Below are 16,146 nucleotides of genomic sequence, written 5' to 3' on the forward strand. Positions count from 1 at the left end.
AGGGGGGCGGCTAATCCCAGAGACTCTGGTTGAGGCTGAGGAGGAGCCCGTGGAGGTTCCCCAGGGCCTGCCTGTGGCCGTGGCCGAGACAGTGCCCAGGAGGCCTGGCCCAGGCAGCCCAGAGCGAGCCGGCCCAGCCTGGAATTGCGCTGGAGCAGAGCTCCCCGCCCGACATCGCCCACTGAGCAGGCTGGCGGAGCTGGAGCTGGAGAAGGAGCCAGGAGGGGGCGGCGGCCCTCGCTGGAGAGCCGGTGGGCGCCCGGGCCACGTGCTCAGGGAGGTGCTGGCCCGCCCCTTCCTGGACCGGCTCAAAGCCTGTGCCCCCCGCGGGCCCCGAGCCCCAACCAGTTGGCTGCGGAAGGAGGAGGAGCGCATGTTCGCCCTGAGTCCTCCCGGGCCTGTGGCGCCGTGGAGCTGGACTTCCGGATGCGCCAGCCGAGGAGCAGCCGCAGGACGAGGAGAAGCCCGGGAGCTGGTGAGGCCACGGCGGTGCGAGTCCCAGCTGAGCCCCTGCCCTGCCGACAGGGGTGCCTGCGAGCAGGAGCTGGAGCGGGGTGAGGAAGAGGCACACGGGCCTGAGGAGGAACAAGATCCCCTCGTGGGGACGGGAAAGCGAGCAGGAGGAACCAGCCCTGGGACGAGCACGAAGCCCGGTGGGACGTCATGTCATGAGCCGGCTGAGGAGGAGGAAGAAGGGGCGGCGAGCAGGAGCAGGCGGCCCGCGGCTGGACCAGGCCCTCTTCCTCACCGGGCGGGACACGCTGAGGGCCCTCCAGTTCTCGGGCAGTTGTGGGGCATCCAGGCCGAGGGGGCTGCGCCGGTACCCGACGCCCACGGCAGCTGCGGAGCAAGGGCAGGAGGGCGCTGGCCGAGGCCTGGCTCTCAAAGGCCCCTGAGAAGGAAACGCAAACGGCCGCCAAAGCCGGGAAGACGAGGTGGGCTTCGCGGCCAGGGCCCAGGCCCGGCGCCGCTCCCTCCTGGGTGCTGCTTGCGGAGGCCGAGGCCCGCTCCTCCTCCGGCGCTGCTTCGCTTCTTCGGAGGACTCGTGTGACCAAGGTCACTATGGGGGTACGTTCTCTCCTCCTGCATCCGGCACGGAAAGAACCGGTTCTTGGAGTAGAGACGCTTGGGACTGAAAAATGAAATAATGAGACGAGACACAGAAATAGAAGAAGCTGGACCGGTGGGCTTCTGCCCTCTGAGGGAGGGACAGACAGGGGGCTCGGCACCAGAACCACGTGTTTAATTTATACCCAAATACCAGGGCGCTGGCTGGTGGGCGTGGCAAGTAGGCGTGGCTCCACCTCAGGGCCCCTCCCACAGGGCGGGGCCAGTCGGAGGGAGGAGAGTCCTATTCGTTCCTGGTGCGTGGCCAGATCTACATCTCAAAAACCCACTCCGGGCGCCTGGGCTTTGAAGAGTGGAACTGAGGCATTCTCACCTCTTGGTTAGATGTGCCCCAAGACAAGGCTGTGCCTACATGTGGGGTTCAGTCAACATGAACTTAAAAGAAAGCCCATGGCGCCTTCCCTGGCAGGGGGCCCTCCACAGGTTACTAGCTCCAAACACACCCACTTCCGTGTTCTATAGAGAGTGAGTGAGCAGGAGGAGTGAGGGCGAGCGAGCCGGGTGCGAGCGATGGCGCCGCTGGGCCGGCTGGGTCGGGTCTTGGCGCGTAGCCTGCCGGGCAGCCTCAGCCGGGTGCATTTGCGCCTGTATGGCTGTGACAGTACCACGCTAGCGCTTTTTGAGCTTTTACACGGACTGATTTTAGTCTTCACCGTCCTCCCCTCCCCCTCCGCCACCCCACGCTGGCCTCCCTGCCCCCTGGGCCGCAGGCCGGGTGGGGGCTTGGCCGGGGCCTCCCGGGGACGTTTTGCAAATGGAACTCTGTCGTGTGGGCCTGTGGTTGGTGTTTGTACTTGGATTTTGGTAATACCAAGCTTTATTCAATATATCGAGCTCTTTTTTAACTAAAAAATAATAATAATAATAAGTGCAAAGATTTTATTTAATACCACACACACACACACACACACACACACTATATTAACTCAATGTCAACCATTGTGATTCTCTTTCAGAAACATGATGGCCACTTCACAGTCATCCAGCTGGTGGGTATGCTTCGAGGCATTGCATCAGGGATGAAGTATCTCTCTGATATGGGTTATGTTCATCGGGACCTAGCCGCTAGGAATATTTTGGTCAACAGCAACTTAGTGTGCAAAGTCTCTGATTTTGGTCTCTCCCGGGTGCTGGAAGATGACCCAGAAGCTGCCTATACAACAACGGTAAGTGTATATGTGCTTTTCTACGATAGTTCGTTTGCTTTTATTGCTTTTAATGTCATTAGAGTCATTCTGCTTTTGTTTTTTTTCTCTAATTTTCTGCTCCTGTCTGTCATTTTCCCAATTTAACATCATTATTTAGTTGAAACATCTTTTCTGTACCTGATTTAAAACAGAACCTTCTTATATTTCACTTTTATTTCTTCCATTGTACTGGGACTTTATTTTAACATTCCTGAGGTCCGTGCCTTCACACAAATCTGCCTTTGCCTGAGATATTTTTGATGCTTCATAAATTATCTCCTTTCAATGGAGTTCTGTGCGTTGAAGAATGGTGCAACCAATTAGGTCAGTGGTAATGACGAGGCAATGGTTATGAAATGACTTTTTTTTTTCCTCACAGCAAATGCTTTGGAATGATCTGATCATACTTAAAAATGAACAAGATAGGTTTCTCTGGAGATATAAACGTGCACTCTCAACCTTTCCTTGAACAATTCTTGGGGAAAATGTGAACACGAATAAAAGACTAAAACTTTAGAGCCAAGGTGTTATATGTCAATTATATTATCGTAACTTAACTCAAGAATATATTGTTCAAGCATTTCTGATCACCTCAAAACCATTTCACTCCACTGATCATTGCAGTGATTGTTTTAAGAGTTGTCTCAAAATCTCCCTTCCGTTATCTTAAAGCTAACAATTTATAGAATTATACTCTGTTCTGTTACTTTTTAAACAAAACCCCTACCATTGGCTCATTTGATAGCTTCAACGAGAAATAAGTCAGTAAAATTATTCAAGATGTTTTATTCTCTTCTCTTTTTCTAATCTTACACTTTATTCTAAAAGACACAAATCCATTATTTAGTTCCCTTTTATTTCATTTTCTATGAAATTTTTTTAAATTTCACTGTAAAAAATATTACCTCAGATTGGATGCAAGTTTAATATAATGAATGAAAGAGGTTATGCCCTTACTATGTTTGCTTTGTAGAAATGGTCTGTATTAATTTATCAGTGATATTTCCATTAATTTCTCCAACAAAGAAATACAGTTCTAAGGAAAATAGATTAATCTCTCAGAGTCTGATGTGTAAGGGAGCAGTATCTATTGATCTTTTAATTTGACCAAAAAAAACCCAACTTCATAAAAATAAGTCTATCAATTGAAAATAAATTATTTATTTTAGAAAAAACAGTCTTTTCAACTCCATTTTCTAATTGGGAATGTCATAATTCTTTTTTTCCAAGAACTTTATTTCTTTTATGTTTATAACTGTATAACTTGAAGCAACTTTTCAAGTTATAGAACAATTCATACAAGATTTTTCTCTTATGCATATTATTTCCAACATTAGAGAATAGTGTTTAAAGTTATATAATAATTATAAAACATAATATTTTCAAAATTGCAACAAATACTATCTATAAAAGTAATAAAATAAAATAGGAAATAAAAAATAAATAGGAAATAATACTAGATTCTTTGACTGTATGCTTATATAGATATACTTAAAATCCCTTATTAATATTTCAACTGATTTTTAAGAGAAGAAGCTCATAACTAAATATAGGATACTAATAAAATTGGCAGGGTAACCCACATCTTGAAGTATGTGTATGTTTTGTATTGTCAGATTTGATATATATATTCTAGACATGTTCTCTGTCTGATATGATTGCAGAGGCCTAGAAGCCTAGACCAGTACAATCTTAACTTTAATTTGACTACAGAATGAAACATCAAATTAAGTAACCAGTATATTAACACTCTAAAGAATGCTTCTTAAAAGCTATAGATGATGCCTCAATTAAGAAATGTCCCTGGATTTAACAGGTATCAATTGAACAGCAAATAATGTAATCAAGCACATTTATTTTTTTAATCTCAGAAACACCTAACTGTTCAGGGGGTCCCGGGGTACAAAATATCATACACTGATTACTCGAAGTTTAATGAACATGGACATTCACTACTTACAATGGCAGAGCTCTTGCCTTCATGAGCTTACCCTTTGACAGGGTAGAAAGACTGATGCTTCCTTGCGTTAAGTACATCATAAAGGTCTGAAAAAGAAATATGGAAGTACAAAAAAAGCAGAGGTCTGAAAAAAGCATCACAAAAAAAGATAAAATTTGAGCCATATATTAAAAGATTTAAAAGATTTCATTAGGCAGAGAATTGGGGGAGAGGTCCAGAGAGAGGGAACAGAAAGATAAAAAGATATGAAAATTTGGGGAAGTAAATGGCCACGTTGATGAAACCGTAGACAGCTTGGAATGAGGGTGAGGAACAGTGGAGGGGTCAGGTTGTGAAGGTGGTTGGGTGGTACTTAAAGAAATATGGAGGTTTTTCTATAGCAAGAGATAGGTATTGATTGATTTAAATAGGAGAATAACAAAATGCATGCATGTCTTAGAAGATGTTATTGACAACAATATGAAAAAGGAAGGGGAAGAGTGAGAAGGGGAGGGGATGAAGGACAGGAGGACTGGTAACCAGGAGACCAGTTGAGGCATTGCTGCTATGGCTCAGAAAGGCTATATGGGCTTAAGTCATAGGTACTCTGTCTGTCTCAAGTTAATGCCAGATTGAGCATTGGCATTCTGCTGAAATTTTTGGTAAAATTTTCAGGACTTTATGTAAATATACTTAGGCTCCAGATACTTTTATTTCCTGTTAAAAAAATAAAATGAAATGGTTAGAAAACTGCCTAGTGAAGATATATCTCAATTCAAGCAAATCCTGAATAATAAAATGCAGAAAAAGAATGGTCATTCATTTGAAAATGATTCTTTGTTTTATAAAAATATTTATAGCAAGGTTCATTGATATATTTTTTAAAGTATGACTTCATTTTTTAGTTACGTTTCTTAGAACATATCTTTTACCCAAAATTATTTTGATTTTTTCTCTTGCTGTGTAAGTGTAATTGCTATTTCCTCATTATTTGTAAATGGTTTTATAATCTGTGTTAAGAATGGTTAGGAGGTAAGGGAGGAAAGTGGAGGGTTTTTAAATCAGGAAGACATGGAAAAAAAAATTTTTTAAATCTTCTTTAAGAAAGTACTAGTAATTCTTAGAACAGTATGCAACATGGACATTTTCCATTAAGATGACTTTACCAATTTAGAGAGCCACTTATCACAGCAAAGAGCAGTAAGAACTGGTTAAAAGACAGGCTGAAAGTGGTCTCTCCCTTCCAGGAGCTTGCAGGTGCCACCCCCTCCTCCCGCTTCTTTCCCCACAGGTATGCATCTCCTAAACTCTACAGGATTCCATGAGGCTTGCAACCAGGACAGCAATGAATAGCTGCAGTTCACCCTGGGCAAACCTCCTGAACCTGTCCCCAAGGCCCTATTTCTCTGACTTCTTGATGAGCCAAAGCAGACCAGCCTAGGCTCATTTCCCAGCCCTTTCTTTCTTTTTTTTTTCTTTAAAATATATTTTTATTGATTTTGGAGAGGAAGAGAGAGATAGAAACATCAATGATGAGAAACATTGATTGGCTGCCTCCTGCACACCCTCCTACTGGGGATTAAGCCTGCAACCTGGGCATGTGCCCTTGACCGGAATTGATCCCAGGACCATTCAGTCTGCAAGCCAACACTCTATCCACTGAGCCAAACCAGCTTGGGCTCCCAGCCCTTTCTTCCTTTACATCCCCAGCTTTAATAAACATCCTCTAAACTTAAAAAAATAAAAATAAATAAAAGACAGGCTGGAAAGATGGGTGACCAGTGTGATTCCAGTACTGTTTATTATACTGTTTATGCTGCTGAACTGGTCAGTCAGCACGTGGCAGATAAACAGAGGCTGAAAGAGATGTGACAGGACAGATTACTCTGCTAAACTCTGCTGATATAAGTCCATTCACACCCTACTTAGAAGACATACATGTAATAAACATGAATTTATTATTTACATTATAAAATACACTAAAGTAAATAAAAGGATGAGAATTATGAGTGCACATAAGTAGATTTTCTTCCTACAACTTAAGAGTGTTTTGCATATACTGCTTTAGGTGTGAGACATGCTTTAAGGCCCTATTTCTTGGAGGGTCAATAATAACAACAAAAAGGGGGGAGGGATTTCTTTTTTTTGGAAGAGTTATTTTTAATTACATTTTTGGGGGTGACATTGGTTAATAAGATGGGTTTCAAGTGTACACTTCTATGATACATCATTCTGTATATTTCATTGTGTGCCCACCACTCAAAGTCAGATCTTCTTTCATCACCATACACTGATCCCCTTTATTCTTTACCATCCCCTTCCCTCTTCTCTCTGGTAAATGCCATACTGTTGTCTGTGTCTATGAAAATTTGTCATAAAGGGACTATTGAGAGTGGAAAAATGCCTAAACAGAGAGAGGACCAAGAGTAACCAAATACAGATAAGCATAGTAAAACCAATAGATGCGTGAACACCAAAGCAGCATGATGGCTACAGCAGTAGTAGCAGATTTTCCTGGTAAACCCTGTACTAAAATACATTGAGCCTTTGCAAAGGGACCTTAAGAACTGGTAATTACATGAAAACTAAGAAATGTGCACTGTGGACTAAATATAGAAAAAACTTCACAAAAATAGGATCTAGCTGAGGAGTAGGCCTTGCTTTTACATGCCAATTCTACAAAAGCATACCAGTCACTTAGCGAGGGGAAATTAGTGAATGATTGTGAACCACAGCCAATGATACATATACAATAAGCAATACATGGCTAATTTAATCTGCATGAAATTTGCTGAGTTTGGATTGTTCTCCTCTGATTATATGGTTTCCTATCTGGTTATAATTTCAATGCTAAGAAATCTCTTCCTTTTCTGAATTTGTCACACTTTTCCATGGGCAGCTGCTTTCTATCCTGTTGCAGAGCAGGGACCCTCTCATTGGAATGCCACTAAGTAACCAGACTTAAACATAGTTTGAAATGCAAAGCTTCTTAGCTCACAAGTAGGAAAATGAGGTCTTTACTTACCTAAAATATACATTGAAAGATGTGTTATGGCTCACACTTATCTATTTAAGTTTTATTTAAAATACAATGCCAGCTGCTATTTAAATTTTTAAAAATTAGAATAATTCCTTTTCCTATATTTTAAAGATCAAAACAAAATGGAAGAATCAGTTTATCACCATATCTGCTAGAAGTTAAGATTTGATTCTAACTTTCAGTTGTGTTCGTTTTGTGTTACCCAAGGTGAATTTTGTTTTTTAATTTGACAACAGCAATTCCATACAAGTACTTTGAAATTCAGAACTTCATTTTGGTAACATATAATGTGCATAATCACGGTTCTGTTAACTTGTCAGTCTATTTACTTTGCATTCATAAGACCTCTTCCAAACTCCAACTCTTAAACTTCCTCTATTCTACATAAAATATGAGAAAAGTTAAATCTCCTGTCATCGAAGAAGGCATAATCTATAGTCAGCATGTAGATAATTATCCTAAAAGACTAATATGCAAATTGTCCCATCGGGAGTTCAACCAGGAGACCTGGAGTTCAATCGCTTGCTATAATGTGCGCTGGCCACCAGGGGGCAGCACAGACCATGGCAGGCACTGGGGCGCTGAGGGAGTGAAGGAAGGAGGAGGTGGGGAGGCCGGGAGGCAGGGAACCTGATTGGCCCTGATCACCGGCCAAGCCTAGGGACCCTTCCTGTGCACGAATTTCATGCACCAGGCCTCTCATAGCAAATAATGTAGCAATAGGAGGGGGATATATTTACATGTACATTTTAAAGTTGGGGAAAGATCTGAGCAACCTTCTTCCTTTACCTACTTCAAGTGTTTATAAATTGGCCTGACTTTTGACGTGAATTTTTAAATCGTAAGATGTTGAAAAATAAATATTTTTAATAAAAGTGAAATAAAAATTATTTTAGATCATTCACTGTTCTGTCTTTAACTACTTTAACATAATTGAGATTTGCTTAGAGATCACATTTAACCTGCTGGTTAAACATACTCGGAATTTTCACTCATTTTTGTCTCATTTAAATAAAAGTATTACCTGTAAAAGGTTATACAGTAAGAAAAAATTTGAATACTTTCATTTAAAAACCAGGCACTAATGGATTCACTGAATAAAAGGACTTGTACTAAAAAATGTTTCTGATTTCTTGAAATTTAAAAAATAACTTCTTATTCTTCAAACTCCTATTACAGGATTATCTGTCCATTGGGTCATTGATGGTACAGGTGACATTGTGCTAACATATAACATTTCATCAAATGCATCTTACACGTCTACCTTAGGTAAACCAGGCTCAACCTGAAGAATAACTTACTTCAATTGTTTCTTAAGATTTAGCCAAGATAAAAATAGAAGAAGTATGACAGCTTTGGACACAAAGGCAGACCCTTAAATAGAGAACAATGAAACCTACTAGCCCACAAAAATCTACATATCATAGCACAAAGAGAATTCACTCAAAAAGTAAAGGAAATGACAGTTTATTCTTAGGCAAATGTAAATTCAATTCAGTAGCCTGATTATAATGAAAAAAAGTGAGAAAAATAGCAATGTTATCAGAATGCTGTAATGTGAAGATTTAAATAACTTTTTTCAATAAAAAGGTGGTAAACATTGGAAAAATGAAAAAAATAAAATAAAATCCTGGTCAGATGAGCCATATTCATCACTAAGAAAGGGACCGTGCTGTTTGGGAAATATAACAAAATTATTCCTCACCAAAAACAAATTAAAAAAAAAAACAGTTCTCACTTGACAGAGACTATAATAGTTATCAATCAAAATGAGTCAAATGCATCCCGTGGTCGGCAAACTGTGGCTTGTGAGCCACATGCGGCTCTTTGGCCCCTTGAGTGTGGCTCTTCCTAAGCCTTAGGAGTACCCTAATTAAGTTAATAACAATGTACCTACCTATATAGTTTAAGTTTAAAAAATTTGGCTCTCAAAAGAAATTTCAATCGTACTGTTGATATTTGGCTCTGTTGACTAATGAGTTTGCCGACCACTGGTATAGACCATTATAATTAGCTGAAGAAGAAGAAATTGATGTGCCAATATTAAGTTTCCTAATTTCAAAGGAAAAAAGTAACCTTGAACCAGTGAGTAGATTAATTCATGAGAAGAAAACCTGACAGTTTTTATTTACCTTTGTCAATATAAACTTTTTTAAAAAATATATTTTATTGATTTTTTACAGAGAGGAAGAGAGAGTGATAGAGAGTTAGAAATATTGATGGGAGAGAAACATCAATCAGCTGCCTCCTGCACACCTCCCAATGGGGATGTGCCCGCAACCAAGGTACATGCCCCTCACCGGAATTGAACCTGGCACCCTTCAGTCCGTAGGCCGATGCTCTATCCACTGAGCCAAACCAGTTAGGGCAATATAAACTTTTTTAAAGGAAATTTTTATGATCTAATATATAAGCTATATTCTCAGAAATTAATGTCTCCACACTTTGACCCCACATGCCAGATAACAAATTCATAACAATAGAGATGAAAGAGCAACAAAGCTTTATACTAAACCAGAGAAAACATGTGTTAAATGCAAAGCAAGAGTCATCTTCAATTACTGTTCAAGAAGTAAACTCTGTATACGACAGCGTGGAGAATCTTAAAAGCAGCAGGAGAAAAGCAGTTAGTTACATAGGAGGGATCCCCCATAAGGCTATCAGCTGATTTATCAATAGAAACTTTGCAGACCAGAAAGGGTTGGCACAAAAAATTCAAAGCTATGAAAAGCAAGAGCCTTCCCTGATCAGTTTTCTCAATGGTTAGAGCACCGGCCAACAAACAGAGTTTGTCATGAGTTCAGTTCCAATTAAGGGCATATACCAAGGTTACAGATTCAATCCCTAGCCCTGGTCGGGGGGCATGCAGGAAGCAACCAATCAATATGTTTCTCTTACGTCAATGTTTTTCTCTCTCCCTCCCTCCCTTCCTCCCTTCCACCCTCTAAAAAGAAATGGGAAAAATATCCTTGGGTGAGAATTAATAAAAAAAAAAAAAGCAAGGACCTACAGTCAATATTACTCTACCCAGAAAAGTTATCATTTAGGATTGAAGGACAGATAAAGAGCTTCTCAAACAAGAAAAATCTAAAGGAGTTCATCACCACCAAACCAGTATTACATGAAATATTAAAGAGTATGCTTTTTTTAACATTTTTTTATTGATTTCAGAGAGGAAAGGAGAGGGAGAGATAGAAACATCAATGAAGAGAGAGAATCATTGATCAGTTGCCTCTTGCTCGCCCCCTACTGGGGATGGAGCCCACAACCTGGGCATGTGCCCTTGACCGAAATTGAACCTGGGACCCTTCAATCCATAGGCCAATGCTCTATCCACTGAGCCAAACCGGCTAGGACTTAAAGAGTATTCTTGAAGAAGACGAAGGAGAAGAAGAGAAAAAGGTATAGATAATAAAATGACAATAAATACCTACTTGTCAACAATTACTTTAAATGCAAGTGGAATAAATGCTCCAATCAAAAGGCATATGATGATTGAATGGATAACAAAACAAAACCTTTGTATATGCTGTCTACAAAATACTCACTCAGATCAAGACACACATAGACTAAAAATAAAGGGATGGAAAAAGATATTTCATGAAAATAGAAACAAAGCAAAACAAAAAAGTTGGGGTAGCAATACTTATACCAGACAAAATAGACTTCAAAACAGGCTGTAACAAGGGGCAAAGAAGGACCCAGCAACTCTACTTCTAGGTATTTATCCAAAGAAATCCAAAACACTAAATTGAAAAGACATATGCATCCATATGTTTATTGCAGCATGATTTACAATAGCCAAGATGTGGAAGCACCTAAGTGTCCATATCTATATAGATGAATAAAGATGAATGAATAAACAAGTGGTGCACATATATACACTGGAATATGACTCAGCCACAAAAAAAGAATGAAATCTTGTTACCTGCAACAATACAGGTGGACCTAGAGAGTATTATGCTGAGTTAAATAAATTAGAGAAATGCCAGGTGATTTCACTTATTTGTGGAATCTTAAACAAAATAAACAAACAAGCAAAACAGAAACAGACTCATAAATATAGAAAACATTTTGACAGTTGCTGGAAGAGTGATTGAGTAAAAAAGGTGAAAAGGTATAGAAGTACAAATTGGTACTTACAGAATAGTCATGGGGATGTAGAGTACAGCTTATGGACTATAGTCAATAATATTGTCATAACAATACTAGTATATGGTGTCACATAGGTACTAGATTTACGGAGGTGATCACTTCATCAGTCATACCAATGTCTAATCGTGGGGTTGTATACCTGAAACTAATATATTATTGTACACCACCTATAACTTTAAAATAAATAAATAAGTAAATAAATAAATAGTTTTTAAAGAAAGTAATTAAGGAAAAGGCAAGCCATGCTTTGGGAACACAACCATTTCTCATTTGTGCAAAGCATGTACAAAAACAAACCCTTTGGAGGTAGGCGTAAGCCCTGTATCTTTCTCTCATGTGTTTTAAAACAAGCACCTTGAGACCTATACCTGGAAGAGCATTATTGAAGACAAGAAACCACTGAAAACCTCTTGCTGTTCAGCACTGAAGGCCTGGTTTGTGACTTACCAGTAGTTGTTTATTTTTTCTTCTAAAAGTCATGAATCCCTTTAGATTTGTGCAAAATTTTGGAGAACGTAAGATTTATCTTTTACATTTTAAAAGCTTTCCAGCACCTAGAATAAACTACTATTTAGTGGCAGTTTAATTAATTGCTGATAATTAAACCAAAAAAAAGTTAGAAAAAAATGATTAAAACTGTGAAAACATTGTTTTCACTTAAGTCACACTTATTTCTTCTCTGATACCATTGTTAATCACAACCCAACAATGAGTGAGTCTAAAATAATCCTAATGAAGGATGAAAGAGATGAGAAATTGCAATAGAACGCAGCCAATGTAACAAACACTGAAGCACTTGTAACAGAGTCATGGTTTTCACAGAGGGAAACTGTTTTAAAGTCTCTGAAAACATTCTACCAAATGCTTTGAGCACAAAAGGGTACCTAGAGCATTGATAAGATCCAAGACAAATGGTTCACAAAATCACATAATACATAATATTTTAATGCCTACAGATATCCAAAATACATCCAGTCCTTTTAACCTAAATGTAAAGAGATTCACAGCAATCGCAAATAAATTGAAAACAATTATTGGTTACTTATGCTGTTTGTGGCAGACCATGTTAGTTGCTGACCCAACTTCTCATCTCCTCCTTGCTCATAAGAGTATTCAATTTAGACATGTATAATGAACTCAGGTCCAAGAAATAAATCAGGACTTCTATACGCCAATTATACTTATGTCATTCTCTTTGCCACTTAAATTTTAAACTTTAAATGTAAAGGGAAGTGTGATTGGTGACTTCTGGAAAAACTTCTGGTTGAGGTCTACCAGACGTAGACTTGAATGGAGAACTTTCTAGTACTGGCCTTTTCTTTTCTATATTTCCTTGAATATAGTTTTGGAAGGACAGAGCACTTAGAGCTGTGAGAGGAATCTTTCAGTCATGAGACAAGAAGCCTAAGGTGACAAACAATGCTGAGGATGGCCACGTAGGAAGATCAATTGAGCCTGGCTCTCTGCTGAAAGTGTTGAGCTTCTGTGTCAATATAAAACCATTTACTCCAGTTATTTAATTAAATGTCTCATTTGCTTAAGTTTTTGATAATAGGTCATTGTATGACTCCATGACTTGTATCTGAAGACATTTTGACATATAATCAACATATAGAAAATCTTCATATTAATAGATAATATAGATAGGAAAATGACAAAATGAAGAGTTTAAGTAAAATATCAACTCAGTCAGGCAAACTGATTAGATTATATAAGCAGCTATAAGTACATAGTTAGTTTGAGGATACAATAATCATAATTTATTCATTTAACATGCATTAGTGTTATTAAGTGACAAGTTATACAATGGAGATAAAAGTGCTTAGAAGCTGGGGAGAAGGCAAACATTTAATAATCATGCTATTGAATGTGAAACTACAATCGGGTTTTATACAGCATACTAGAGGCCCGGTGCACAAAATTCGTGCACAGGGGCAGGGGGGTCCCTCAGCCCGGCCTGCACCCTCAGTTTAGGCCCACCGGCAGTCGGACCTCCCTCTCGTAATCTGGGATGCTGCATACACCAGTGGCCATACTTTTCATACTAGTGAATGGCATCTTGTTGTATGGGCAGCTACATTATTTTGCACTGATAATAAAAAGTAGTATAAAACATGATCCTTCTAAGTCAGTAGTACCATTTTCCCTATCTTATGGGTGGAAAAACTGAAGCAGAGAGAAGTTAAGTAGTTGGCTTTGTCACACAGTTATAAGTGTCAGAATCAGGGCTGACCACAAAATGTGCAAGCCAGCATCCATGCATGTCATTGCTGCATCATCCTGTTTTTTCACTGTAGAGTAGCCTTGCCATGTTTTAATTTTTAAATCTAAGAGACTGTTCCCAATATATAGGGTAGGGTCCTAGGCCTGGCCGGCAATCAGGGCCAATCTGTGGGGTGATGGGCAGGCGGGGTTATCAGGGAGCCCGTGCTGGCACCCACCATGGCTGGTGGCCTGGCATCGCCTGCTGGCTGGCCCTGCCCCCCGATCACTTCCACTGGGCATCTGCCCGCTGGTGGTCAGTGCATGTCATAGTGACCGGTTTTTCCACTGGTCGTTCTGCCGTTCGGTCGATTTGCATATTCAGGTTTTATTATATAGGAAGTGTATTGAGTGCCTACTATTCTGGGCATTGGAGCTTTTCTCATGGAGCTTACAGTCTTGAATATGGTGGCCAAAATGATAATAAAGTTTAAAAAAAAAAAAAAGAAAGAAAGAAACCTCAATCTCAGAGAGATAAACACTGGAAATATAGTAAAAATAAAAGCAAGTAGTTACCTTGGAAAGCATGGCCAGGAAATACCTCTGTAATGTGGTGACATTTGAAATGAGACTTGAAAATTACCAGCCAAGAAAAAGATCTGAAGCTGGATGTTCTCAGGTGAGGGAAAAACAAATACAGATGAGGACAAGCTTGGCATATTTTAGGACTAGGAGTAAGGCCGGGATGTTTGACACATTGAGACATAGGAGAGAATGGTGGCAAATGAGGACAGAGGCGCCAGATCCTACAGAAATGCAAAGATCATGGAAAAGAGTAGACATTTTATAATAACTACAAAGGGAAATGATTGAAAGACTTTAAGCAGGCGATGGCGATGACATAATTTATGTTTTTAAGGGCACACTCTGGCTGATATGTTGAGAATGAATTGTAGAGGGTCAAGGAGCAAGATAGCAAAGAGACTCATTTCACTACCCTAGACAGAAATGATGGTAGCTTGGTGTGAATGGGTAATACTATATAATAAAGAGCTAATATGCTAATTAGGCTGGACAGTGGAACGACCTTCCTGAAAGACCAGTGGGCAGGACCGTGGAGCATCCGCGGCTGCAAGGTCCGAGCCCCTTGCACAAATTTCATGCATCGGGCCTCTAGTAGGAAAAAGAGTGCTAGAGAAACTTGGGATATCTTATGTCAGTATTCCACCTAAATGTGTGTGTATGTGTGTGTGTGTGTGTTTAAATAAAACAGATAAGTAAGGAAAATGAGTCCCCCCAAATTAAGTATGTATACAAGTCACATGGCTGTTAGGTTGGAAATAATGTCAGTTAACCATTGCAGTAATGACAATGTTAAGGGAAGGTGTCTGTCCCTCAGTTGAGTCCTCCTCCTCCTCCTCTTCCTCTTCCAATACTTCCCACGGCAAATTTTCTTCTACCTCTGGGCTCTGACACCCGTGCAGCAGGCTGTGGATAGCAGTACTTGAAAGTCTTTGAAGACTGAAAAAAAAAAAAAAGAGAGTGATCTCTTAGTCTTTGGTGACATATATTACCAATGGAGACATTTCTCAAAATGTTTCTTTTCCTTTTGCTTATCAGACTTTTTAAATTATTCTGCAATGAATATTTTACTTTTATCATAAGAAAAAAAAGTATATGTTATAAAAATAGAGAAATAGCTCCTGTCAAAGTTCCAAGATATCTTTCTGGTCAGTTTATTTAAAATGTCTTCTTCTTGGTATTAGTCAGTGACTAAACAACATGTTTGTTTTATTGTCTTAATATGACTTGTCTAATCAAAAAGATGGCTAGAAGTCATTTCACTGGGCAACATTCATTTTTTTAATGAAAGATAAGGAGATTAAGGAAATGTACATTACCATTACTAATTTTTTAAATGGAATTCTGGGCAATATTCCAAGAAACCTCAGATTCTTCCAAAGAGTTTCAAATTCAGCACCTATCCTTCATTGCCACCCCAGGACCTATAAATAAGCCCTCCCATGATCAACTTTCCCAAGCCTGAAATTGAAAGATAGAAAAAGCACTACAGAATCTTGAACTGTGCTTTGAAAAGACATAAAATTGAATTTCAAACAGTATAAAAATTCACTAGCATCCTTGTTTAAGAAATAAATACTCCCCTCCCCCCCCACCCCCCCCCACCCCCCGCCCCAGTTACTCTGTTTTCTCACCTGGCTATCCCGTGGTTGGATTATACTAGCTATTTACCAATCACATTTTCATATGGCAAACATTGCAGCCATAGTTCATTACAGGAAAGCAAAGACTACTAAAAAGGTGGCGGCAAAGAGGTTTCCCCAAACTTCCCCTTAGGTCTCTCTCACTCCCTGCAAGGACAGCTCTGAATGTGTCCATGATCCATCAATATTTTCATATATTCAAATCATGACCTGTTTCAATTAACATTAACAGACAAAGTTTTAGTGTACCTAATTTTGCTTCTTTAAGCT

At 39.7% G+C, this 16,146-nt stretch overlaps 1 protein-coding gene across 1 annotated transcript in view; it reads left to right on the forward strand.

The window, feature by feature from the left end:
* The window catches only part of EPHA6 (EPH receptor A6), a 955,281-nt gene that overhangs the window by 817,386 nt on the left and 121,749 nt on the right, over positions 1-16,146 (forward strand). Inside the window, exon 14 of the mRNA XM_036349135.1 lies at positions 2,085-2,294. Within this exon, the coding sequence (XP_036205028.1) occupies positions 2,085-2,294 (210 nt within the window). The remainder of the gene's footprint in view (positions 1-2,084; positions 2,295-16,146) is intronic.

The sequence above is a fragment of the Myotis myotis genome, unplaced genomic scaffold, assembly GCF_014108235.1.
Source record: "Myotis myotis isolate mMyoMyo1 unplaced genomic scaffold, mMyoMyo1.p scaffold_m19_p_2, whole genome shotgun sequence".
Taxonomy (NCBI): Eukaryota; Metazoa; Chordata; class Mammalia; order Chiroptera; family Vespertilionidae; genus Myotis; species Myotis myotis.